Raw genomic sequence first — 25,751 nt, 5'->3', positions numbered from 1 at the left:
AGATAGTTGATTATCTGCAAAGAGTGGATGAGATTGTGAGAGTTGTAAGAGGACTCAGCGAAGAAGTCAAAGATGAAGTAACTATCAAGAAGGCTCTGAGATCTTTAACCTCAAAGTATGATACAAAAGTCTCAGCTATTGAGCAAGCTAAAGACTTAATGAGTTTCTCAATGGATGAATTGTTTGTCTCTCTATCTACCTATGAGATGAGAGCAATAAGTGTTGAACCTTCAAAGAGAGAAGCTTCCTTTAATACCACAAAAAAGGAAAAGAACAAACTACAAATGAAGATGAAAATGACTCTGACGCTGTTGAAGCTAACTTTGTTATAAAGATCAAGAAAGGATCAGGCAGGTATAGAGGAAAGATACCTTTCAAATGCTTTGGTTGTGAAAAAATTGGACATTTTGCAGCCAAGTGTCCCTATAAGAAGAAGGAAGATAATTATGTGGAAGATGTCAAGGATAAGGGTAAAAAGTATTACAAATCAAGAAAAAGAAATCTTCAAATGAAGAAGGTTCTTTACTCTATTGATAGTGATGCCTCTGATGATGAAAGTGAATCTGCTGAGGAATATAGTGAAGATGAAAACCAAACAAATGTCTTCATGTCTCAAGAGATCCTTAATGAGAAACATAGTAGTGGTCAATCTAAAAATTTAGGGGATAGTGAGGAAGAAGATGCAGATGTTGTGGTTGACATTGAAGGAGAATTGGTTTGTGCTCTTGAATAACTTGACAAAGTAAGAAAAGAATTCAAGAAATACAAGAAGTTTGTCCTAAAAGAGCACGACTTACTAAACAAGAATATTCAAGAATCAAATAGCAATCTTGTTGCCTTAACCACTCAATTGGATAAAGCTAAAAGAATGTATGAAGTGACTAAATCAGATTTAGAAAACAAAGAGAAAGAATATCAAAAGATGGAGGAAGAAATTGTGAATCTCAAAAATGAACTTGAAAAGTGCAACGATGAACTCAAAGTGAGAATCAAGTATGAGGGAAGCACTGATGCATTAGACAAAATGTTAAACAAGCAAAAACACTCAAAGGATACAGAAGGAGTTGGATTTGATGCCAGTCAATGTTCTACTAGTAAGGACTCAACAAATAAAAAGATACATTTTGTCTCTTCAAGTAAGACTGGAAATGAGCAAACCTTCATAGTCAACAAGCCCAATCAAAAGTAGAGATATTTTGCTACTACAAATAATCAGTCAACAAACCAGCATGCTGATCCTAAAAGAAAAGCCAATGTGGATGATGGAGGTTTTACAAGAGTCAAGGATATGAGGAAGAGCTCAAGAAGAGCGAGTTATCTCGCTCCAAAGAGACCAATGAGAAATAACTTCACTAATGATTGGTATGTACCTCAGTTCCATGGCTACTTTTATAAATGCAATACTTATGGTTATAGAATTGCAGAATGTAGACTTATGCATAGGTCCCCTCCTAGTTATGAAAGTATAAATCCTTTTGATGCTCTTAAAGATGTAAATGCCATTTTCTATCATTGGAATGGTGTTGGTCATAGAAGTTATGAATGTAGGAGAAATGTATCTCGGTCGTACAATAGATTTTCAAGTTCATCATTCAATATAAATATTAAATGCTATCATTCTCAAAACTTGTGCCACATTGCAAAATATTGTAAGATTAGGACAGCTAAGCAAAAGAAGATAGTGTCAACATCAAAATCTAATGAAAATTAAGAACCAAACAAGAAAGTTGAAAAGAAGAAAGAAACCAAACAAGTTTGGGCAGAAAAGGATAAAGATAAGGCAGAGTCAAGTTTGATTGTTCAAACAACCCTACATGCTGAAAGGAAAAACTTGTGGGTAGTAGATAGTGGTTGCTCCAACCACATGACTGGTGATAAGAAGAAATTCATTAAGCTTGAAGATTGGAATATTGGCTCAGTGAGGTTTGGAGACAATTCATCAATCAAAATAAAAGGTAAAGGTACTCTAAACATTGATGGTAAACTACAAGAACGTGATGTATACTATGTAGAAGGTTTGAAGCACAATTTGCTAAGTGTGATTCAAATGTGAGACAAAGGATATAAGTTTACATTTAATTCAAAAGTATGTCAAATCAGAAAAGAAAGAAATGGATAGCTTGTTGCTAAAGGAAAAAAGGACATATGGCAATGCATATAATCTTAAGGAATGCTATGAGTCTCAATGTACAATGGGACAAGTTGATAAGAGTTGGATATGGCATACAAGACTCGGTCCCATTAATTTTGATAATCTTGTTAAAGTGAGAAATAGAGGGTATGTTAGGCACATACCTCAGATTATCAAACCAGCAAGCACTTTCTATGATGAGTGTCAAAGAGGAAAACACACTAAAGAAAGTTTCACGACAAAGGAGTATTCAACTACAAGGCATTTAGAGCTTGTGCATACTTCAATTTGTGTGGGCCTACAAGAACAAGAGCCTTTTATGGAGAATGATACTTCATGTTTCTTATAGATGATTTCTCTAGGATGACATGGGTCACCTTCCTGCAAGATAAGTCTCAAGCCTATGGAAGATTCAAAATCTTTAGGAAGATGGTTGAGAAGGAAAGTGGATACAAGTTGAAATGTTTGAGATCAAACTGTGGAGGGGAGTTCACATCAAATGAGATTGAAGATTACCATGAGAGACATGGAATCAGAAGCCAATATTCAGCCCCTAGGACACAACAACAAAATGGTGTTGTGGAAAGGAAGAACATGACAATCAAAGAGATAGCAAGGCCAATGTTAAATGAAGCCAATCTGCCTAATGTCTATTGGAAAGAGGTAGTTCACATAGTTGTATACACCTTAAACAGAGTAAAAATAAGGGTGAATAGAAAAATGTCACCTTATGATCTATAGTATGATAGGAAACCATCGGCCAAGTATTTCAAGGTGTTTGGTAGCAAGTGATTCATCAAAAGAGATGAAGATGGATTACGATGCTTTGATTCAAGAAATGATGAAGCTATTTTCTTGGGGTACTTTACTCACAACAAGGCCTACAAGTGTTTCAACAAAAGACTAAAAAGGGTATTTGAAAGTTTACATGTGAGAATTGATGAGGATTTACATAAAGGTAAAAAGAGTACAATAAATCAGATTGAAGAATCACACAGTGAAAATGAAAATCAACCTGAGAGTGAACAAGAAGAAGAAGCATCAAGCAAAGCTCCTAACATATATGTAAAAGAGAATCACCCTGAGGATCAGATTATTGGCAACAAGAATGACGGTGTACAAACTAGAAGGAGAGCTAGGAACAATGAGCAAGTAAATTTCTGCCTTATGATAGAAATGGAACCCAGGACATATGTTGAGGTCAGCAAGAGTGAAGAGTGGATGAAGGCAATGGAAGAAGAGTTGCAACATATTGAAAATAAAAAAAACATGGGAATTGGTTCCTAGACCTGCAAACAAAAGTGTCATTGGGACTAAATGGGTCTATAGGAACAAGATGAATGAAGAAGGAAAACTAATAAGGAACAAAGGAAGACTTGTGTGTAAGAGATATGCTCAGGTTGAAGGGATAGATTTTGAAGAAACACTTGCACCAATTGTAAGACTTGAAGCTATAAGGATGTTCCTTGCATTCTCAGCATATAAAGGATACAAAGTATATTAAATGGATGTAAAATTTGCATTCCTGAATGGAAATCTTGAAGAAGAGGTCTACATAGAACAACCTGAAGGTTTTCATCACATGATGGTGAGAACTTTGTATGTAGATTGAGAAAAACATTGTATGGTCTAAAGCAGGCACCTAGAGCATGGTATTCTAGGTTGGATAAGTACCTCCATCAACAAGGTTTCAGAAAGGGAAATGCTGACTCCAAACCGCACATTAAGGTGGATGGAAACCACATGATTATAGTTGTGGTGTATGTAGATGACAACATCTTTGGAGGCAACAAGGAAATCTTATGCAATAATTTGTTGACCAGATGGAGTCAAAGTCTGAGATGTCCATGTTTGGAGAGTTGTCATATTTTCTTGGTTTACAAATATCACAGCAGAATAAAGGCATATTCATCTCTCAAACCAAGTATGCTAAAGAGATGTTGAAGAAATTTCAGATGGAGGACAACAAACCAGTTAGTACCCTGATGGTGACAGGATGCAAGTTGAGTAAAGATGATGAGTCACCTAGTGTGGATCAGACCTTGTATAGATCCATGATTTGCAATCTATTGTATCTTACAACCTCAAGGCCTTACATAGTTCAAGTTGTATGCATGGTTGCAATATTTCAAGTAGCCCCTAAGAAATCTCATGTTAGTGCAGTGAGAAGAATATTCAAGTATCTGCAAGAAACACTTACTTTTGGCTTATGGTATCCAAAGAAAGGAGATTTCAGTTTGCAAGCCTATACTAATGTAGATTGGGCAGGATGTGTAGATGACATGAAGAAAACTAGTGGTGGAGTTTTCTCCCTTGAAGACATATTAGTTTCATGGCATAGCAAGAGGCAATAGTCTATTTCACTATCAACTTCTGAAGCAGAGTATATTGCTGCTGCTACATGTTTCTCACAAGTCTTCGTGTTATGCATTGTTATGTTTTCTTTTCTATTTTTTTTCTCTATTTTATTATTGATTGTCATGTTTTTCTGCTAGGTTTAAAACTAACAATTGGTATCAGAGCCATGAATGGCTTGAGTAGAGATGGGATCCGATTGGATAGTTGATCTTGGATATGGGTGCCCTTACTTTGTGGTTGATCTCGGAGCTGGGTGCTTTTATGTTATCGACAAACAAGATAAAGTTTCAAATGATGAGGCCAAATCAGATGATGAAGCCGAATCAGTCATCAAAAAATTTAGAGAGTGACATCCAAGTGGAGGATGAAATTAAACGTTATTGGTGGGATTGCTGGAAAAAGGAGGAGACTTCAGCTGAAGTAGAAGAGGGTTTGTTGTATTCACTGTTTGAAGAAGTGTCTAGTTTGTTTCCCTTCCAAGATGAGTAGGATGCCTCTCGGGGTGACGAGGATGTAGCCTTGAATCTAGCAAATGAGGATGACCCTAAAGAAGAACAGGCAGATTGTAGAAGTGATGATTTATTGTTACAGATTGCAGTAGTGGAGGTAGAGTGGAATACACTGATTGCATACTCCTCTCCCACACCTTCAAACCTAGGAGTTGGGTGTAATTGTGGTGTATATGGACGAGCTAATCTTTTTGAAGAATCGACAGAGGCAAGTGGTCTTGCAGTTAATGGGGACGTGCCAAATTTTATGATCTCTATTAACATACCGAAACAAGTTACAAATGATTTGCAAAATAATTTTGTCAAATATTATCCGTTTTTGTGTGGACATTGCCAAGCTTTGGCTCCCAAATATGTTGTGGTTGCGATGGCCCTGAAAGGAGAAGTTCCTCAAGAAAAAGTTAATGTTGATTATACTAACAAGGGAAGCAGTGATGAAGGATCACATTTTAAACATGTTTAAAGTAGTGTTCCTGGTTATGATATAATGGGTCAACTTGTGCCTAAAAGATTAGTAGGAGAAAATGTTTATATCTCCGATTTAATTTGGAGAAGATTAATCCACAGTGTTCATGAACAAGACTTCACAAAATTAAAGTCTTGCCAACCAATTGTAGTATGAGATTTGGAATGGAGATGCAAGGAATGTTATAGGCTATGCCGGTTGGACTTCACGAGGGAGATTGTTGGGTATATGAAGCCCAACAGTCACATGGCTGTTTGTCTTCCCTAGAAGAGGCTTTATTTCATATCTGAGATGTCTCTATAAATGACTGAGTGCAGTCATGTATGATTGTAGTATTGAATATTGGTTAATAAGAATTCTCCTTGCATTTTTGGTGGACGTAGCCACTTAGTGGTGAACCACGTTAAACCTTGTGTTGTGTATTTTCTTTTCTGCTGTTTTGTTTTCGCTTCTTTGCTCTTTTTAATCTTCACACATACAATGTGAACAACATGGTAGAGAAGTTAGATGATTGGCCATTCTGTAGAGACTGAAAAGATAACTATTTTATAATTCTTTGGCTTTTTTTATTAATTCTCAAATGACGTGTGTGATAAGAAATCTCTGCCATAAATGCACATCATGCTATAAATGTTCAACCGTCCATTGAATTCTCCAAAGGCTATTGTACCAGGTTGTCCACTCGTCATTCTTATCTTCAAATTGTAAATGTTCTACAGTTTGTGTTGTTTTTTAACAGATGTTGTGGCTGAGTATCCACATTAACAAATCATATCGAGGGGAGTTAGCATTACTTGTATTAGAATTGTATGTGATTTTGTCGCATCTAATTGTATTAGAATTTATGGTAATTTATTCACATCTGATATCTATTAGAATTCATCATAATTGCTGTTAAAAATTGACTTGAATACCAGTTGACAATAGTAAGTATTACTTGTGAAGTATTAAATTTAACGTAAACTATGGCAATCCACCTGTATATATATGCTTTAAATAATCTCTGAATTTTTCTCTGTAAAACTCCATATCATGTTTCATGTGCAGAGATGGCGATCTATAAACAAAAATTTTCGTGCTTCTACACTGAACAAAGATTTTAAAATTGACAGCATATTCTATATGAAAGGACATTTTAAATCTGTAGAGATAATGAATGTTCAAAAGGACCAACAACCATTGAATGACAAAAGAGCAAGAATATTTTGAAACAAATTATAGATTTCAGTATGGTTCTCATGGTCGTCCACACCCCCACACAGTGCACAAAAACATTTTTGTCTTCCATTTTGTCTTTCACAAGTGTATTATTGTAATTAGTTGTATGTTAGTATTTTAAGGTCTTCATAGTAGCTTTTTTAATATGTAATATTTAGAAAACAAATTATCATCAATTTAATTAGCTAATATCATTTACTTTTTATTCTTATTGGTTAATAGTTTCAACTATTATTCTAACTTTCACATGAATTGAAGAAAAATATAATTAAATTATATTACATATTTGATCTACAATGCACAATCAATGAAATTTTTTATTTGTATATTAAGATATGATAATTTTGAGCTTAGTAATGTAAGTTTAATGTAAAAAATGTAAAGTCACATTATTTTTTGAACTTATTTTGATGTTTGTATTCTTTCACAAGTTTTTAGGCTCATTTGGTACTCACCTTATCATTTTTTCCCCATAGTTCCAAGGTCATTTTTGCAAATATGAGCTTTGGTTGTCATTGATGTCAAACTTGTTGGTCTGCAAGAGCCACTTAATCATTCCCTTGGTCCGTAAAAGGTTCTGAATTATAAAGTTTGTGTAATTTTGTATAGGAGTTGTGTGTATGTATGGAAGGCACTCAATTGTTTGTAACAATAAATAATGATAAGTTGATGCATTTTCGAAGCTCTATCGATGTTCTGTGCATAATTGGGTTGTGTTTCAATATTGCCTAACTATTCTAGTGAACAGTTTGTCTTATCCCATTTTGGTCCGGTTTTCTGACATGTATACCTCAAATGGCTACATGATTTCAAGATAATCAAACGTATATATCTCTTAGTTTTCAAGTGATAGAAGCTTACAACAAAAGTTGTTTGTTAACCGATGGAGTGATAGATAATTTATTTGAGTCCTCTAATATCGTATGTTGTCATGTTGATCAAATGTAAGTATACGAACTTAGCTTTGTTTTGAGAGAAACAAAAGTAGAATTATTTAATCAAAATTCTTAAATATCTACTCACCAATTACATATATTCTCCATAAAAATTAAGACCAACGGTTAATCCTTTCACTAGGTGAAAAATGGTTGTGGTTTTGTTTTATAATGTTCACACAAATAGTTATTTGTCCTTCAGTGTCCACTTTTAATGTCAAATATGTTCAAAATTATATAGAAGAATGTCAGAGTGATTAGGAGAATGATGATAAGGAAGAAGATATGGAAATCACTATAGGTGGATAGCATCAATTTTTACCACATGTATTTTATTTCAATCTCATCCATCTCTATAACAATGGTCTTCCTATACTTACCACTCAAGCATTTTGAAAAGGACAAGCCATCGCAGTCTTTTAGTGTAGGTGCAAGTTCATCTTCAATAGAGCATTGGAATCCTTGTGAGGAGACCTATAATGGAAATGCATATTGATGCACATGTCGGTCAACTTTTGAGCACATTTGAATCCTCTAAGGCCCTCAAAGATGCATTTGCAATTTTTTACTAGATAATTTTTTTAGAAAAAAAAAGAATATCTCTCGAATGACAGAAGATATTGGTATAATTTCTTCACCATTAGCTCCATTCACCATCTAGGTGTCTATGTAAGATTTCATGCAAAAATGAAAACTTACTAAAAATAGTAACCTTTCCATTATTATCCCTTATTGATAAACTAAACAATATTTAAATGGATGATGCAAGATTGTTCCTACACCCTATATTCTCTTGCATCAATATATCTATACATCACACACATTTCTATCAAAAACATGTCACTCAAAAAACTAGTGTGACACAAGGCATTCGTAAACTTATATTTCATGTTGAAACTTGTGCCCAATTTCAATAACATGATAAAAAAAGACATTATTAACTCCATGCAATATAAAAAATTATGAAAAATAGAGTTAACATGTCTATTAAATAAAATAAAAATAATAGACAAGAGGGAGGAAAATGAAGTGTGAACCTTCATGTGGTGAAGAAATTTAAATAGAATCTATAGTTAAAAAGAGAGGAGACATTGAGGCCTTTTAGGAGGTTTTCACAAATGGTCAACCCCCTATTTTGATCTTTTAATGCCCACAAGGAATGAAAAATATAAAAAAAATGTGTGTGCTCTTATCTTATTTGTGCCTGAGAGCTAAAAGTAGTGACAAAATCTAGGAATATAATTCTTAGTTCTATAATAAATGAAAAAATAATATGTATATTTGTATATAATAGAAAACAAATGAATTCCTTATAGTTTTAAGTACATAATAAATATGTACAACTGTAGAAGAAAGAAAATGAAAGGTTTGATCACTAAATACAAAAATAATAATAACAAAGTCACCTCAACTTTCTTGGAAAAGACAAGGGGGAACCAAGCTCGTTATAGAGTGTTGTCAAGACTTTGAAGAGTATATTGATAATTATTAGTAAAATTCATATAGAGATCACAATACCAAAAGAGTGTTGTATTATCTTAAAAAATATACTTAAAAGTTGAGAGGTTACAAGATTAAATAGGGTTAAGAAATATTGAGAGATTTATAATGATTTGTGCATTCAAAATAAGTTTAGGAGGGAAAATTGTTGAATCCAATGTCCAAAAAATCATTTAAATTTTCCATAGAGTGGTCACCATTGACTTAGACATGCAAAAGGGGTTGAAATGATAAAAAATAATTCTTGTACAATAGTATATCATGGGAACTAGTGCAACATGTAGTATATGCATTAAGCTAGTGTTTAGATAGTTGTAGCTCTAAGAAAAAGTAAACACTAATAAATAAAAAACATAATACATAAAAAATATAATTTGAAGCAAGAGAAACTATGAGAGGGTATGACTATTGAACACTGCTAGATTATTGAGAGGGGTGGGGGGTGAATCAACATATATTAAAAATTGATCATATTCAACTTCTTGCATTATCATCCATCTTATCCACAAAGTACATTGAGATAAATAAATGAGTTTACTAAATCAAACACACATGAACACTAGGATTTTTTTACGTGGAAAAAGAAAATAGGAAAAAATAAAGATGAAAATCAAGCTCACAATATATATTATAATAGATTACAAAGTTTTAGGCCAAAGGCCAAGGATCTCACTACTCCCGTACACAACCTTAGAACAAGATACAATGGTTTCTTGTATAAACTAAAGATCACTTCTTCATGACAAGATATGATTCTTTTGATATAGAAATATCATAAAGACTGAACAATAGACAAGCATCTATCGAAAGGCCAACACTTTCATACACATCAAAGGTAGCCTTCATTTCCGCTCTATTACTCACCTAGACATCCAATCTTTAACTCAATATCCTTTTTGCATAACACTCCTACTATTTATTCTCAATATAATGATTTGGTCTTTTAAATATCAAACACACCCTCAATAATATTTTGCTATGTTGTCCTAGAGAGATGTAATGTGTATATATATAACCATCGGCCTCAAAACAATCTTCAAATGAAATTTGAAAAAAAAATTAAATATCTGAAAGGCCACACCATGATGGCGCACCTTCTAGATACTCCCAAAATAGCTTTCATACAACCACATATTACCACACTGACCAAAACCGCTTAGTTCTGCCTCAAATGCTAATATCAATCATAACTTTCCCAAACTTCAATTAGGTATAAGTTTAATGAAGTGATAAGTTGGCCAATTGAAAAAGGTAGTTATTTGGAAGAATACAACATGGATAGATCAGTATGTATTGTGAAAGTTTGAATAACCATTTTTCTTGGAATGAGGAATTCTTGGTTTAAGCATGATCAATTAATGCTCTTTTATCATTAGATATTGGATTTTAATCTATCAAAGAAGTTATAGGTTGAAGTGGGGCTAGTGTGTGTCAAATGGAAGATTTATTTTTGAATCACTGACTTAAAGAACTGGAACTAATAAGGCTCGATCATTGTGTGTGGGGTGTTTTTGTTAAGTGAAACTAGTGTTCACTAAGATTATGAAGAAATTCCAAGATCACATGACAAGATAAGACTATTTTTTTTTTGGCAACTTCTATAGTTGAAGTGAATGTTTAATGGTGTGATGAACATGTTGTATTAGGTTAAACCATATGTGACTTTTGGATCATCTAGAAGTGATGAGGAAAATTTAGAAAGGAAGCTTTCTATGATGCATAAAGCTAGCAAGTGTAATAAGAGGAGTGAGATACAATCTGAATTTCTTCATGGAGATGGCTATAATGACACAAAATTTGGAATGACATGGTTTTCTAGATTCAAAGAATCCTTTTGCACTTATCACTTTAAGGATGAATCCTCCAAAGGATCACTTGAAACATCAAATGGATGAAGTGTGACAAGGTCATTTTGGAGGATGGTGGCATCAGATGATGGAGGAATTTCTATCATCTCAAGAATAATTTTTGGTTTTAGTATTTCTTGCTTTCAATTTTTATTTTGATGTTGACAAATTTAAATAATACATGTGTTGTGAAGGTTATATTTTGGAGACAAGTTTGAGATTTGGTGTTGAGGTCAATATGGATTGTTGTCAAGAGAGCTTCAGAGTATATGATCGAGAATTATACCCTTTCATGGGCATTATACAATGATAGAGATTTTTTGTATCTCTTAGGGATTGTTGCTGAATAATTCAAGGCTCTGTCATTCGAGAGTTTGGGATTGAGAGCTTAAGAACATAGATTGAAGATACACCTTTCCGAGGGTCAAGAGATAACTTGATGGAGCCCCGCTTGGTTTATAATTTTCTTCTTCAAGAGAATATCTTCAAAAAATATATACTCAAATATTATAATCGTCAAGTTTTGTTGTGTAAGCCTTGAGGCAAGTTTTAGGATCAATGTAATAAGGGGGGGAGTGCTGGTGTAACTATGTAATGTTCTATTATATTGATAGTTAGTCATTATGATAGCTTCAATTTTCATATAGTTATACCAACTATATATCTTCATATATATGCATGCCCGCCTACATTCAAGGATAATCAATGAAATTTTTACTATTTCCTCCTTCATCAACTTAACATTTCTAGATGAATATTTTTTGTTTGTGATATTAGTCTTATCAATAGATATTTAATTTAATAATTTTCAACATTTTCATTTTAATTTCTTGTTTCCTTTTTCATTAACTATTTCATCATGTATTCAACAAATTAATTTGGTATTAATCAATGTTGAATTTTTGGATTAGACTGCATTTTAATTTTTGTAACAATGTTTTGGATCATGGAGTGTGATCCGAAACGTTGACGCAATTTTTTATACCTCCTAGTTGTCTCTACTATCTTGATGATGGATCATGGAGTGTCATCTGAAATATTGATACAAAAATTAAAACACAATCTAATCCAAAAATTCAACATTGATTAATATTATAGATTCTTTAAATTTGATACAATTAATAAATCCATTTGATGTTTCAATATTAATAAATGGAATTTTAATTTCATTTAAATTTAAGAAAGAACATTCACATTGATTAACAAATACCTAACATGATTCCATTCTTCATTCTTTATATTTCTCTATATCTTTCTTCAACCACTTCAAGCATTAGAATTTTCCTCCATTCTCTTAATTACACAAAAGGATTAGTTTAATGTAAATAGGAGTTGAATTGGGCATCAATGAGATTATTAATGACATGTTTATGTCTATAATACTGAATAATTCTATTCTTTAAGAAAAGGCCATTTGTGAGGTTATTGGTCCTGAACAACTCCCTTTAACATGTGTATCCATTTTTCATTCAAATTTGAACCCCACCAATAAAATAATAATATGAAAGATTATTTTGGCATTGGCCTTAAGAAAATCAAGCCAATATAAAAAATACAAATAATGGGATGGGTGACATCTTGGATTTTTTTAAATTTCAATCTTGGAACTAATATGAATTATTTAATTTAGTGAATGAGAAAACAATTTTTTGAGGCTAGAAACTTATTTATTATTCATTAGAAATTTAATAGTTAATTATTATTATTTTTATTTTTTTTTATGCGTGTATATATATATATGTATGTGTGTGTAGATATATACATATGCATATATTTTAAATGTAAGTTTAAAATTTAGTTTCTTTTTTTTCATTAAGTTAGACAAGATTTAAAAATTCTCATTAATTTTTTCAAAATATCATAGTAAAAAATTAATAATTCGTTAATATTTTAAAAGTTAAAAATATATATTTGACATGTGCATATATGTATTAATTACATCAATACAAGATTTATAAGAAAGTATTATTTTTATCTCAATAAAATGTTAACATAATGTCCACAACTCTTGATATTTTGCTAAACTTTGTAGCACCTCTTTGAAATATATGATTTTTACAAAATAAATTTTAATTATTTATAAAAATATTAAAATATTATAAACTACATTCAAAATACTATAAGTTCTATTATCAATCTCTTTTGAAAATTTGTGAATAATATTTTTAATTTCTTGCATGAAAATACTTTATGCCTATTTTTTCACATTTTAACTACTAGCACATACAATTTGCAAAATTTAATTTATAGAAAAAATAAAATTATAGTCTTGAAAGTAAAAATGCACAATTTATAAAATTAATATAAAAAATCATATACAATAATTTTATACATTTAATATATTTAATTTCTAGAGAATAAAATTAAATCAATAACTTACATCTATAAATTAAACCTGCAAAATTAATTAATTTTAAATAGAAATATCAAGATTAATACATACATAGAAATTCAAAAACAAAATTTTGCTGGCACAATTAATTAATTTTAAATAGACATATCAAGATTAATACATAGAAATTCAAAAAAAAAAAATTATTCAATAAAAATATGTAATCAAAACTTGAAAACAATAATGCTTAAGTTCAGTCATATGTGCTTTTGACAAGCAAACTTTAACTTAAACATAACACAATTAATTAATTAAGCTCAAAAAGACCTAACCTAAGATTAATACATAGAAATTCAAAAGAAGAGTGCTATTCAACAGCAAATATGTTATCAGACTTGAATGTAATAATGTTCAAGTTCAGTCATATCTGCTTTTGACAAGCAAACTATAACTTCTACACCTCCAACATTGGTGTAGGAATCCATTAAGATTATAAGGCCTTCCATGAACATCAGTGGAGGGCCTACATACACTGGCTCACCCGTTCCAAAATGAAAATTCTGCATAGGAAAATTCATCCAACTTACTGGCATCACATCAATTCCATCACTAATTGTGGCCGGTCCTAAACTTTGCTTTCTTAACTCAAAAAAGTCAATTGCTGAACGTATAAAATAATCATCAACTTTAGTAATTGACTTGTGGATCAAATCTGCAGTAAATTCTAAAGAGCTATTTTTTCTCTCGGATGCACTGGTTTGAGCACTTGAATCATAGACAGCATTACCAAAGAATTATTTAGGCAAGGGAGGATTCAACCTTTTTCTTCCATCCACTGAAATGCAAGCTTTGGTTTGCACATCTCCATCAAGGCCTCGAGCTTTGGTAATGCTTTTCCACATATAGGCAACAAGGATTTCAAAAGTAGTATAGGGTTTTCTTGATTTATCAGATCCATTTACCTTTGACTTGAGCTTTTGTAAAAACATTGGATCAAAATGAATTTCTTTTGTGGTTAGAGTGGACATCATTGGAGAGTGCTCATGGAACATATTGTTATATTCATAATGATCGAAGCATGGGCGGGGAGGATCTCTTGCTTTTAATAAAGATCGGTCATGTACTGGAGGTATAATACTCTCTCCTCTAATAATTTTCCCCCACGAATTCAAGAAAAAAGTAGCTGCTTGTCCGTCTGCAACATGATGATGACTAGCTATGCCTATCGCCATCCCTCCACAAGTAAATCGAGTAAACTACATCAACGAATCCTGTTAGTTTTAAAAAATAATTAAAACAAGTCTTGTAATACATGCATGAGTAAAATTAGGGTTATCATACCTGCATGAGTAAGAGCTCATTGACCACGGTGGATGTGAGTGGCACCAACTTGAGGAGGAATGTAGATGGGTGGAAGGGCATTGCATCTGCTATTGTTCCATCTGCTTCAACTTCTATGACAAGCACACCCTCGTCATTCAGATTGATTCCAAGGCACCCGCTTGGTGTGTCTTTCGTGTATCTCCCTGCCCATTCTCTGAACTCCGCCAGAACTTTGCCCAGTGTTTCCTTCAACACCTCTGTGCTCGGGGTCGGAGCTTCAAAAATATGCACCACCTTGCTGTACATTGGACATGCAACTAGATCGAGATTGCTCAGTTCAACAAGCTCACGATGATCTTTACCCACACAGGGTTTGATCAAAACACCTTCACGTCTCAACACTTCCATTCTCCTCTCTCTTTCTCTCTAATGCAAACGAAATGTCTTGTCTTGTGCTTTCACAATGAGCGATTTCTCAAGTTACACAAACCTCTTTAAATAGCCTAGAAAGGTTTGAATTGGTGAAACAATGATATCATATGGAATCCAAAGTGCAACAAAAATGCCTATTAGTTAACCACAAGAAACCAATACTCTCCTCAAACCCATTAAATTATCATAAGAAAGTCATAATATATCATCAAAAAAATATCATAAGCTTAAGGACCCACATGTATAACAACTTAAAAGATATAATTCCTAATCTTAGATATTATTATAATTATAGACCATATGATATAATGCCTTAACTTAAAAGACCCACATGTATAACAACTTAAAAGATATAATTCCTAATCTTAGATATTATTATAATTATAGACCATATGATATAATGCCTTAACTTAAAAGATATTGTAACTTTATTGTAACTTTATATAATGCCTATACTATATTGTAACTTTTCTTCGTCTTGATTGTAACTTATTTAGTACATATAATCCTACATTGTAACTTTTGATAGCAATTTTTTAACATGTGTTTCCTAATATTATAGTTAACATGTGTTTTCTAATATTTGTTATTTTAATATATATATATTTTTTTTTCTAAAGCTGAATTCATTTGAATAATATTAAATTATATTGGTCAGAAGCTGAAAAAATTAAGTTTATTTGTAGTGGTATGTTAACTATAATATATTCCTTCTTCTTGAGCATAACCTTTGTAACTATACTTGGACCCTTAAAACGCTTATTCTCTTGATTGTTTTAACTTAGAAATATCATGTATAAGAGCAAGATACCATTGCATGTGGTACCTAAGCGAGAATGTATCTTAAAGCTTAACGATGTATAGTTTGATGGACCCACATGAAGGGTTTTAAGGGTTTTCCTTGTTAAAACCCTTCATGTGGGTCCTTAAGCTTAGGTACCACAACCTAAGTGTATCTCTTCCACATGCAATGGTATAATGCCTTAACTTAAAAGATATTGTAACTTTATATAATGGTTATTTAAAGTTACAATATCTTTTAAGTTAAGGCATTATATCATATGGTCTATAATTATAATAATATCTAAGATTAGGAATTATATCTTTTAAGTTGTTATACATGTGGGTCCTTAAGCTTATGATATTTTTTTGATGATATATTATGACTTTCTTATGATAATTTAATGGGTTTGAGGAGAGTATTGATTTCTTGTGGTTAACTAATAGGCATTTTTGTTGCACTTTGGATTCCATATGATATCATTGTTTCACCAATTCAAACCTTTCTAAAAATAAGCAAATAAAGTTGGATTGGTTTATGTATGTATATGTATATACATATACATATGTATATGTATATACATATGTATATATATATATATATATATATATATATATATATATGTATGTATGTATATGTATGTATATGTATGTATATGTATGTATATGTATATATATACATATGTATATATATATATATATATATATACATATGTGTATATATATATATACATACATACATACATATACATACATATATATATATATATATGAAACCGATCTGAAAATATTAAAACAGTGCAGGCATTCCATATAATTCTTTTGGTTTTTTAATTAATTCTCAAATAACGTGTGTGATAAGAAATCTCTGCCATAAATGCATATTATGCTATAAATGTTATACAATTAAAATTAACAATTTGTGTTGTTTTTAAACAGATGTTGTGGCTGAGTTTCACATTAACAAATCATTTCAAGGGAAGTTAGCATTCCCAATCATGTGATTTTGTCTTAGAATTTATGGTAATTTATTCACATCGAATATCTATTAGAATTGATCTACTAGAATTTATGGTAATTTATTGACTTGAATACCAGTTGACAATAGTAAGTATTACTTGTGAAGTACTCAATTTAACGTAAACTATCGCAATCCACCTGTATATATGCTATAAACAAAAATTTTCGTGTTTCATGTGCGGAGATGATGATCTGTAAACAAAAATTTTCGTGTTTCATGTGCGGAGATGATGATCTATAAACAAAAATTTTTGTGTTTCACGTGCGGAGATGATGATCTATAAATAAAAATTTTCGTGTTTCATGTGTGGAGATGATGATCTGTAAACAAAAATTTTCGTGTTTCATGTGCACCAACATGGTGTGAGCTCTCACATGTTTCATTTTTCTTTCAAATTTCCTTTGGAGATTGTTTTGAGGCCGATGTTTATAAATATACACATTACATATCTTTAAGCTAACCTAGCAAAATATTATTGAGGATGTGTTTGATATTTAAAAGACATAGTCATTATATTGAGAATAACAAGTAGAGTGTTATGCAAAAAGAACATTAAGTTAAATATTGGAGGTCCAAATGAGTAATAGAGTAGAAATGAAGGCTATCTTTTATGTGTACTAAAGTGCTAGCATTTTGTTAGATGCTTGTCTACAGTTTAGTCTTCTTGATATTTCTATACCAGAAGAATCATATGTTGTCCTAAAGAAGTGATTTTCAGTTTATGCAAGAAAATATTACATATCTCACTCAAGGTTGCGTGCCTTAGTCTACAAGTCATCTTTAGAAGCAGTGAGCTCCCTGGCCATTGGCCCAAAACTTTGTAATCTATTATAATATATATTATGAACTTGATTTTCATCATTGTTTTTCAATGTAAAAAATCCTAGTGTTCATGTGTTGTTTACAATAATCATGCCCTCTCATAGTTTCTCTTGTTTCAAATTATATTTTATATGTATTACGTTTTGTATTTCTTAGTGTTTATTTTTTCTAGGAGCTATAACTATCTAAGCACTATCATAATGCATAGACTACATGTTGCACTAGTTCTGATGATATACTAACGCACATGAATTAATTTTTAGCATTTCAACCCCTACTGCATGTCTAAGTTAGTGGTAACCACTCTATAGAAAATCTAAACGACTTTTTGGACCTTGGATTCACCAAATTTTCCTCCTAAACTTATTTTGAATGCACAAATCACTATAAATCTCTGAATCTTTATTAACCTCCATTAATATTGTAACCTCTCAACTTTTAAGTATAATTTATACATACTACAACACTCTTTTAGTGTTGTGGTCTCTATGTGAATTTAACTAATATCTACTCCTAGAACCCCTTAGCAGAAAGGAGTTGTTGAAAGGAAAAACATAACTATTTTGGATGTTGCTAGGAATATGTTGATTGAAGGAGATGTTGCAAAGAACTTTTGAAGAGAAGCTATTAGCATTGTTGTATACACATTCATCTGGGTACATATAAAAGGTGATTCCGATAAGACTCCTTATGAATTATGGTTTGGTTATGTTCCTACAGTAAGATATTTCAGATTTTTTGGAAGTAAATGTTATATTCTTGGGTTATTCTACTAAGAGAAAGTCCTACTAGTGTTACAATAAGAGGTTGAAGAGGATAGTGGAAAGCGTGAATATGAAAGTTGATGAATGTCATGGAAAACAGATCAAAGCATGTGGATTTGAGTTTGATGATCAGGATATCATTTCAAAACAAGTGCAGACTAAAAACCTGAACAAAAGTGCTCTAGTAGAGATAGGTAATCCGGATATTGCTTCTACTAGTGAAGGAGTTTAAGAACCTAAGAGTCAGAATAACTAGAAGGCTCCAAGCTATGTGAGATTAAATCATTCAAAAAATCAGATTATTAGTGATAAAAATAAAGGTGTGATAACTAGAATATGGATTGTTGCTAAAGAAAAATGTTTAATTTCTAAGATTGAACCTAAAGATGTTGTTGAAGCTTGTAAAGATGAGAATTGGATAAGAGGTATGGAAGAAGAGTTGAATCAGATTGAGAAGAACAATACATGGGAACTTGTTCTGAGACCTAAAGAGGAGAATGTGATTGGTACAAAATGGGTATTCAGAAATAAATAGAATGAAGTCGGTGAAGCGGTTAGAAACAAAGAAAGATTGGTTTGTAAAGGATATTCACATATGGAATGAATTGATAATGAGGAGACTTTTTCTCTGGTAGCTATAATTGAAGCTATTAGATTACTTCTCGCATATGCTTCTTATAAGAATTTTAAAGTATATTAGATGGATGCCAAGTCAGCCTTTTTGAATGGTGATTTGGAAGAGGAAGTCTACATTGAGCAACTAGATGGGTTTTCATTATTAGATGAAGGAGACATGGTATGCAGATTGAAGAAAGTATTGTATAGGCTTAAACAAGACCCTAGAGCTTGGTGTGCTAGATTGGATAGGCATTTGATGAAGTTGGGATATAAAGGTACTACTTATAGTAATTTATACTTTAAGGTTAATGGTGATAACATCATGATTGTTGAAGTTTTTGTTGATGATATTAATTTTGGAGGAGATGATGGTTTGAGTATGAGGTTTGTTGATGATATGAAAAAGGAGTTTGAGATGTCTACAATAGGTGAGATGAAATTCTTCTTAGGATTGAAAATTACACAGACTAATAAAGGCATTTTTATTAATCAATCTAAGTATGTGAAGGAACGGTTGAAGAAGTTTGTGTTAGATGACTCAAAACCTATTGGAACTCCTATGATGACTGGATGCAAGTTGACTAAGCAAGATGAATCTCTGAAAGTTAATCAGGGCTTCTATGGATATATGGTTGGTGAACTATTATACTTGACTCAGACTAGACTAGATATTATGCATGTTGTTTGTCTTTGTGGAATATTTTAAGTCGATCCTAAAGAAAGTCATGTTACTACTATAAAGATGATTTTTTAGATACTTGAAGGGGACAGTTGACTATGGTTTGTGATATCCGAAGAATGATGATTTTATTTTATGCTCTTATATTGATTCTGATTGGATAGTTGATGTTGATGACTAGAAGACTACCTCTGGTGGAGCATTCTTTTTGGGGAAGAAGTTGGTTTCTTGGGCAAGAAAGAAGCAAGATGCTATTTCTCTATCTACTACAAAAGTTGAATACATTGTTGCTGCTAGCAATTGTACTTCGGTATTTTGTATAAAGCAGATGTTGAAGGATATTTGAGTTGTTTATGAGGAGCCTATTATTATATATTATGATAATTAAAGTACTATTAATATTTCCAAGAATCTGGTACTACATTCTAAAACAAAATATATATCAATTAATTATCATTTTTTGAGGGAGAAAGTTAGTGAGGAAGAAGTCAAATTGGAGTATGTATCTACAAAGGATCAAATTGTAGATATTTTTACTAAACCTTTTCTTGAAGATACATTTGTATATGTGAGAGACAAGATAGGGATCTTTTCCCCTCCTGGTGAGAATGAGATGCATTGAGATGCATCAATCGAGTGGACTTCACAGTCTTATCTTCTTATCCAGATTGATGAGGAGGTGTCCCTACTCAACTGGAGTAGTCCGTGTGTGAGTTTATCCTAAGGGGGAGATATTATCCTTCTTAAAGGGAGAGATGTATGATTTTTGTGTCTTTGGAATTGTTGTCAAAGGGGGAGAGAAACATGTGAAAAACTACCTTATCTTGGAAGCTTTGTGTGCATGATCTTAGGGGGAGATTGATAGTGTTGATTTATTTCTTTGTGTTGATTTTTTTTCACATTCATATGTTGCCATCACTGCTAAGTATGTGAATGCAAATATCTAGGAAGAAGAAAAAGAAAAGAGAGAGAGACCTGCAAATCAAACCATATCATTGTTCCACACTAACATGTACCTGTTGAACTTGTTGATCTAAGTAAGTGATGTTGGCAATGTATGTTGTCATCGATGTCAACACTGACATCTAGCAATATGTATTTTCAGCTATTTTGGGATAGATATGGATGTAAAGATGAATGTGTGATGTATTCTAACACCTCAGTGATAGAAAAATGGGTGTATCAACTAGAAACATTATTTGTGGTGAGGTGACAATTTAATTTGTAGTGAAGCAACATATCCAGAGGCCTATATGTTGTTTACATTTATTCCCGAAGCTTTTTAGCATATATAGATTGTCATGGTATGTGTTGAATCATATGATTTGTCATATATTGTTCTTAATAAAGACACACATGTTGAGCTTTCATGCTGTGGTGAAGACTTAGTGATTATGTTGGTTCAGTTTCATCTGATTGTTGAAGGAAACAAGTCAATGTGTTGTCCCTATGAGTTCACTTGTGTTTGTAGATAAGTTCCTTTCTCCACATTTCTTCATGGTGGATCAGATTGCTGTGTGGATCTGTATTTTATCTTGGTGATGGACAATATGCATGGTATCAAGTTTGTAGTAAATTTTCTCATTTACAAAAGATGTTATAGTTATTTGTTCTTTTTATTTTAGTTTTTTATTTTAGTTTGACAATTGTGTTGTTTTAGGTCATATGACAATATGCTCGACATTCTCTCACATGGACAATTGTAATAGTAAAATTTTGAGATTATATTGTCAATTGTATCTTAGACCTACGATAGGTTCTTTAGGTTGATTGGTGAAATGGTGAAAGAGTTATTACTTACTATTATTTCTTAGTCTATAGATGCTACATAATTCTTGATAGTGTAGTGGTCTGCTACTTGCAAATTAGCTTCTTCTAGTAATTGGTCTCTAGACATGAATAGGAGATGATTGTTGATGTGTCAAATATACTCCTTGGTGTTCCACAATATGTTTCAATATTTAATTATGCTAGAAATTAGTCTTTGGGATACAAATGTGTTGTTTATGGCTGACTCAGTGTGCTCCTATAATGTAGTTAGTCTAGATCTATTCCTTTTTTATTGGAACATGTCTTGGTGTTGTATTATGATGTGGTTGAGGCCAAAAATGCATGGGGCTTATCTAGAACCCATTTTCACAAGATCTATAATATATTTATGGGCTAACTTATGCCTTATTACATGTTTCACTTTTTGGGTCCTATCTGACCGACCCAATAGAAGTTTTTAGAGGATGTAAGGATGTATATGAAACATATAATTTTTACTATAGATTGTATGTGTGATGAATATATTTGTGGAAATATTAGAGTTAATGCAAATTGTTTGAAGTGTGTAGAATCAGTTTGACTAAATCAGACTGTGCTTCAAAGTGGATTGCAATACTAACTTTTGAGATGCTTATTCTACACTAGTTGAACCAATTTTTTTCATGATAATGTATTATAAGGTTTTGATATTATATCTTACTCTGAAGAAATGATCTTCAATTGGCAAGTCCTAATATCTTTCCCAAAGGCAGTGCACCTTAGTTTGCAACTCTAGGTGGTGGTGAGATTCCTAGATAGTGTGCTTAAAAATAGATGATGTAATAGTTGATTAGATGAATGCTTTGTTTTATTCTTTACTTTTGCAAATGTAAACTTTAAGTTTCAAGGATCATTGAATGAGTGAATTCATAGTATATGTTGATATACCACCCCCCATCTCCCTCTTAACATATAGTTGCGCTCAACAATTGGTGAAAGATGGTTCCTGAAGAAACAATCTAAAAAATGACAGAGATCTTGCTTTTGAACACATGGGGTCTAGAGATAGTCTTGTTATGAAAATTGATTTGGAGGGAGATCTAGAGGATATGAATCTTGAAGAATAGGATATAGATCTTACTAACGGAGAATTAGATCTTGATGAAGAACTCAAGACTCCTCTCAGTGATCTAGATGATGTTAACGCTGAATGCAAAATGTATCTGGATAAACTGGCAAAAGCCAAAAGAATTGATTGCTATGCTAAGAACTCAAGTTTTACAAAATAGTGAAAGCGGGAAGTGTGATGATAAGCCCAAAAAGGAAAAGGGTGATATAATCAATGTAAAAATTCAAATTGAAGAAGGAAAGAAGACTACTAATTACCTTGAATCCAAGCTACACAACAAGTTTGTCGAATACACAAAGCTTGAGGAAAGATGTAGCTATCCTGAGAAAGGAATTGAAAGATGCCAAAGAACAAATTGAAAAGGGCTTGAAACCCAAAGCTAGTAGTGAAATGTTGAATGAAATGCTTAGTATGCAAAAATTACCTAAGGATAAAGGAGGTCTTGGATTTGATTGAGGAGAATGCTATAAAGTCCAAAGAGGAAACGAGAAAGTACAAGATGAATCCAAGAATATAGAAATGGAGATGAATAATTTCATTGAAGTCCAAAGTAAAAAGGGGAATGTCAGAAAGTCAGTACCTAACCGAGTCACTCAATCCAAGTATCCTCAATCCTTAAATGAATTTTTTTTTGCTTGCAATATATTTAGACATAGAGTTGTTTAAAGTATACACATGATGAATTAGAATTCATATATGACTTCAAAATCTCAACCATTTAACTATCAGTGTTTTATTTGTAATAAATATGATTATAAAGCTAATAAGTGTATAAGTAGAATGAAAAGGAATAACTTCATGACTATAAACAATATTAAAAGTGCTCAATTGTTCAATGGTAATTGTTATACCTGTAATGAATTTGGTCAGAAGGCTATTGAGTGCAGATCTAAGGTTAGAAGAAGTGGAAATGATTCACAATTTGGTCAGAAGGCTATTGACTGCAATAAAGAAGGATACAATGCTAGAGGGAATAATGTAAGATCTTATTTCCCACAGAAGAAGATTGATATTGAACAAGAAAAAGGAAGATGAAGGAACACTGGGTAAATTGATCTAATGGAAGTGATGGTGAGAGTGAAGAAAGCAATGTATGTGCTGGGTGATGGTGTAGGATCCTCTTATGAAAAGTAGATAAGATAGTATTAATTAAGGGGGAGTTTTAGCTGCAAATTTTTCAACCCCTATAAAGTATAGATGTTGAAATGATCAGCATGCTTTGAAAGAAGCTTGAGACATGGTATTCTGGTATGTTGGAGAGAGTTAGTGCTAATGAGAAAGTGGATAAGGGTTTTGATGTTTGAACTATCAGCAAATTGTTGTTTTACCAGTGATATGAACTACTGAGGATTTCACTTTTAGCATCCTCTAAATAAAAGACTACTAAAAAGAAATCATCTGACAAAAAGATGAAAGAAACAAGATGCATGCCATTTCATCTGGAAGTGCTGGCAGAGATGTCATCCCTCCCCAAAAAATAGTTGAAAAGGGCATTTTGTTGAAGGTCTTTACTTAGAAGAATTGTAGGAATAGGTCTCCAGTATTTGGCATCCAAAAATGGCTTCAAGAGGGGGGATTTCCATCCATTCCTTTCCCTTCATTTCCCTTGAAGCAATCCTTTTTTTTTTCACCTCTGCTAGTGAACCGCTCGTGTAATCTTAAATGAGCTTTCAGATTCTGAGACATCCACCCAGTAATCATTTTATTGAATTAAAACAAATAGCTAGTGTTTGAACATTAACAGTTACAAGTATGATTTCATTTATATTTAAAGAAAAATATTTTTCTTGATGAATCTATGTCCATAAACTACTTCAATCTTCTTCACTAAAAGTCTACTAATTTTATCTTTGTACCAAACATAAATCATATAATTGAAACAAAAAGTCATCAAATGTGATTGAATTTGGTATGAATAATTAATACTAATACAATTCTATTTGTAGAGGTTTATAATTTTTTGTTTAAAAAAAAACAAGAATATTTTGTAAATTATATATGCTAAAGCCCCCAATGGCTATAGTATCATGATGTCTAGTAGGCATTCTTCTATTTCAAATCTACAATTTATGTGTTTTTAAATGTTATACCAAAAGAATATTCATTAATTATTTATTTATTTCAAAAAACTATATATCTTAGCCAATTTCATATGAGCCCTTAACACTAAAACAATGTTTAATAAGAAAATATTCATCGCACTAAAAAATACCAATGAAATCTTTTTTTTTTTGTTATAGTGAAATTTGAAATAATGCTTATTTGGAAAATGTGGTTTTCTCTAAATATTAATAAAACTATTCAAAATTAATTGATCTATCTTATAAATTAAATTTAAAATTATACAATTCTTATTATTAATATTTAATGAGATTTTCTGGATAATTTCTTCAACTCATTATCCAAAATTATCTGATTTAATCTTTTAGCCTTTTAGGAATCACTTAAAAGTATTGGTTGACTAATCTTTAACTTACAAATACACATTTTAGGAATCACTTAAAAGTGTTGGTTGACTAATCATTAACTTACACATACACAATGCAAAGATTAATTAATGAAAAATTGAATCGTATCGTTTACAAATATTAGAAGTCAACTACGAAAAACAAAAAAATCAACTTACAATTCTATATTAGATATCCCATTGAAAATTTAACTTGAATCTCCACATTGAAAAGTCAAAACGTTAACCAATTAAGCATGACCTATTGAACATTCAAATTACCTCATTAAATATAATAGAAATACAATCAAACTTAAAACCAATTATGCTCAAGAAAAAAAAAACACAAGTTTTACACCTCCAACTTTACTGTATGTATCAAACAAGATCATAAGGCCTTCAATGAGCATTAATAAAGGACCTACATACACCAACTTGAAACCAATTATATTCAAGTACATTCATATATGCTTTGGACAAGCAAAGCACAATTTCTACACCTCCAGCTTTATTGTATGAATCAAAGAAACTTGAAACCAATTATATTCAAGTACATTGATATGTACTTTGGACAAGGAAACCACAATTTCCATCATTACTGTATGAATCAAACAAGATCATAAGGCCTTCAGTGAGCATTAATGAAGGACCTACATACACTCAAACTTGAAACCAATTATGTTTAAGTACAT

The 25,751-nt window shown here is 31.8% G+C and overlaps 1 protein-coding gene across 1 annotated transcript; it reads right to left on the bottom strand.

Moving 5' to 3' along the window:
• Positions 1-13,685: 13,685 nt before the first annotated feature.
• On the bottom strand, positions 13,686-15,027 carry LOC131053438 (agmatine hydroxycinnamoyltransferase 1-like). Its single transcript, XM_059215891.1, has 3 exons — positions 14,638-15,027; positions 14,116-14,552; positions 13,686-14,061 (listed from the first exon to the last, which is right to left on the bottom strand). Exons 1-3 carry the CDS (start codon positions 15,025-15,027, stop codon positions 13,686-13,688), a joined length of 1,203 nt encoding a protein of 400 aa, XP_059071874.1.
• Between the last annotated feature and the right edge of the window lie 10,724 nt (positions 15,028-25,751).

This window comes from Cryptomeria japonica, chromosome 2 (genome assembly GCF_030272615.1).
Source record: "Cryptomeria japonica chromosome 2, Sugi_1.0, whole genome shotgun sequence".
NCBI lineage: Eukaryota > Viridiplantae > Streptophyta > Pinopsida > Cupressales > Cupressaceae > Cryptomeria > Cryptomeria japonica.
The sequence above is the reverse complement of the archived record's forward strand: the minus strand, read 5'-3'. Positions and strand labels throughout refer to the sequence as shown.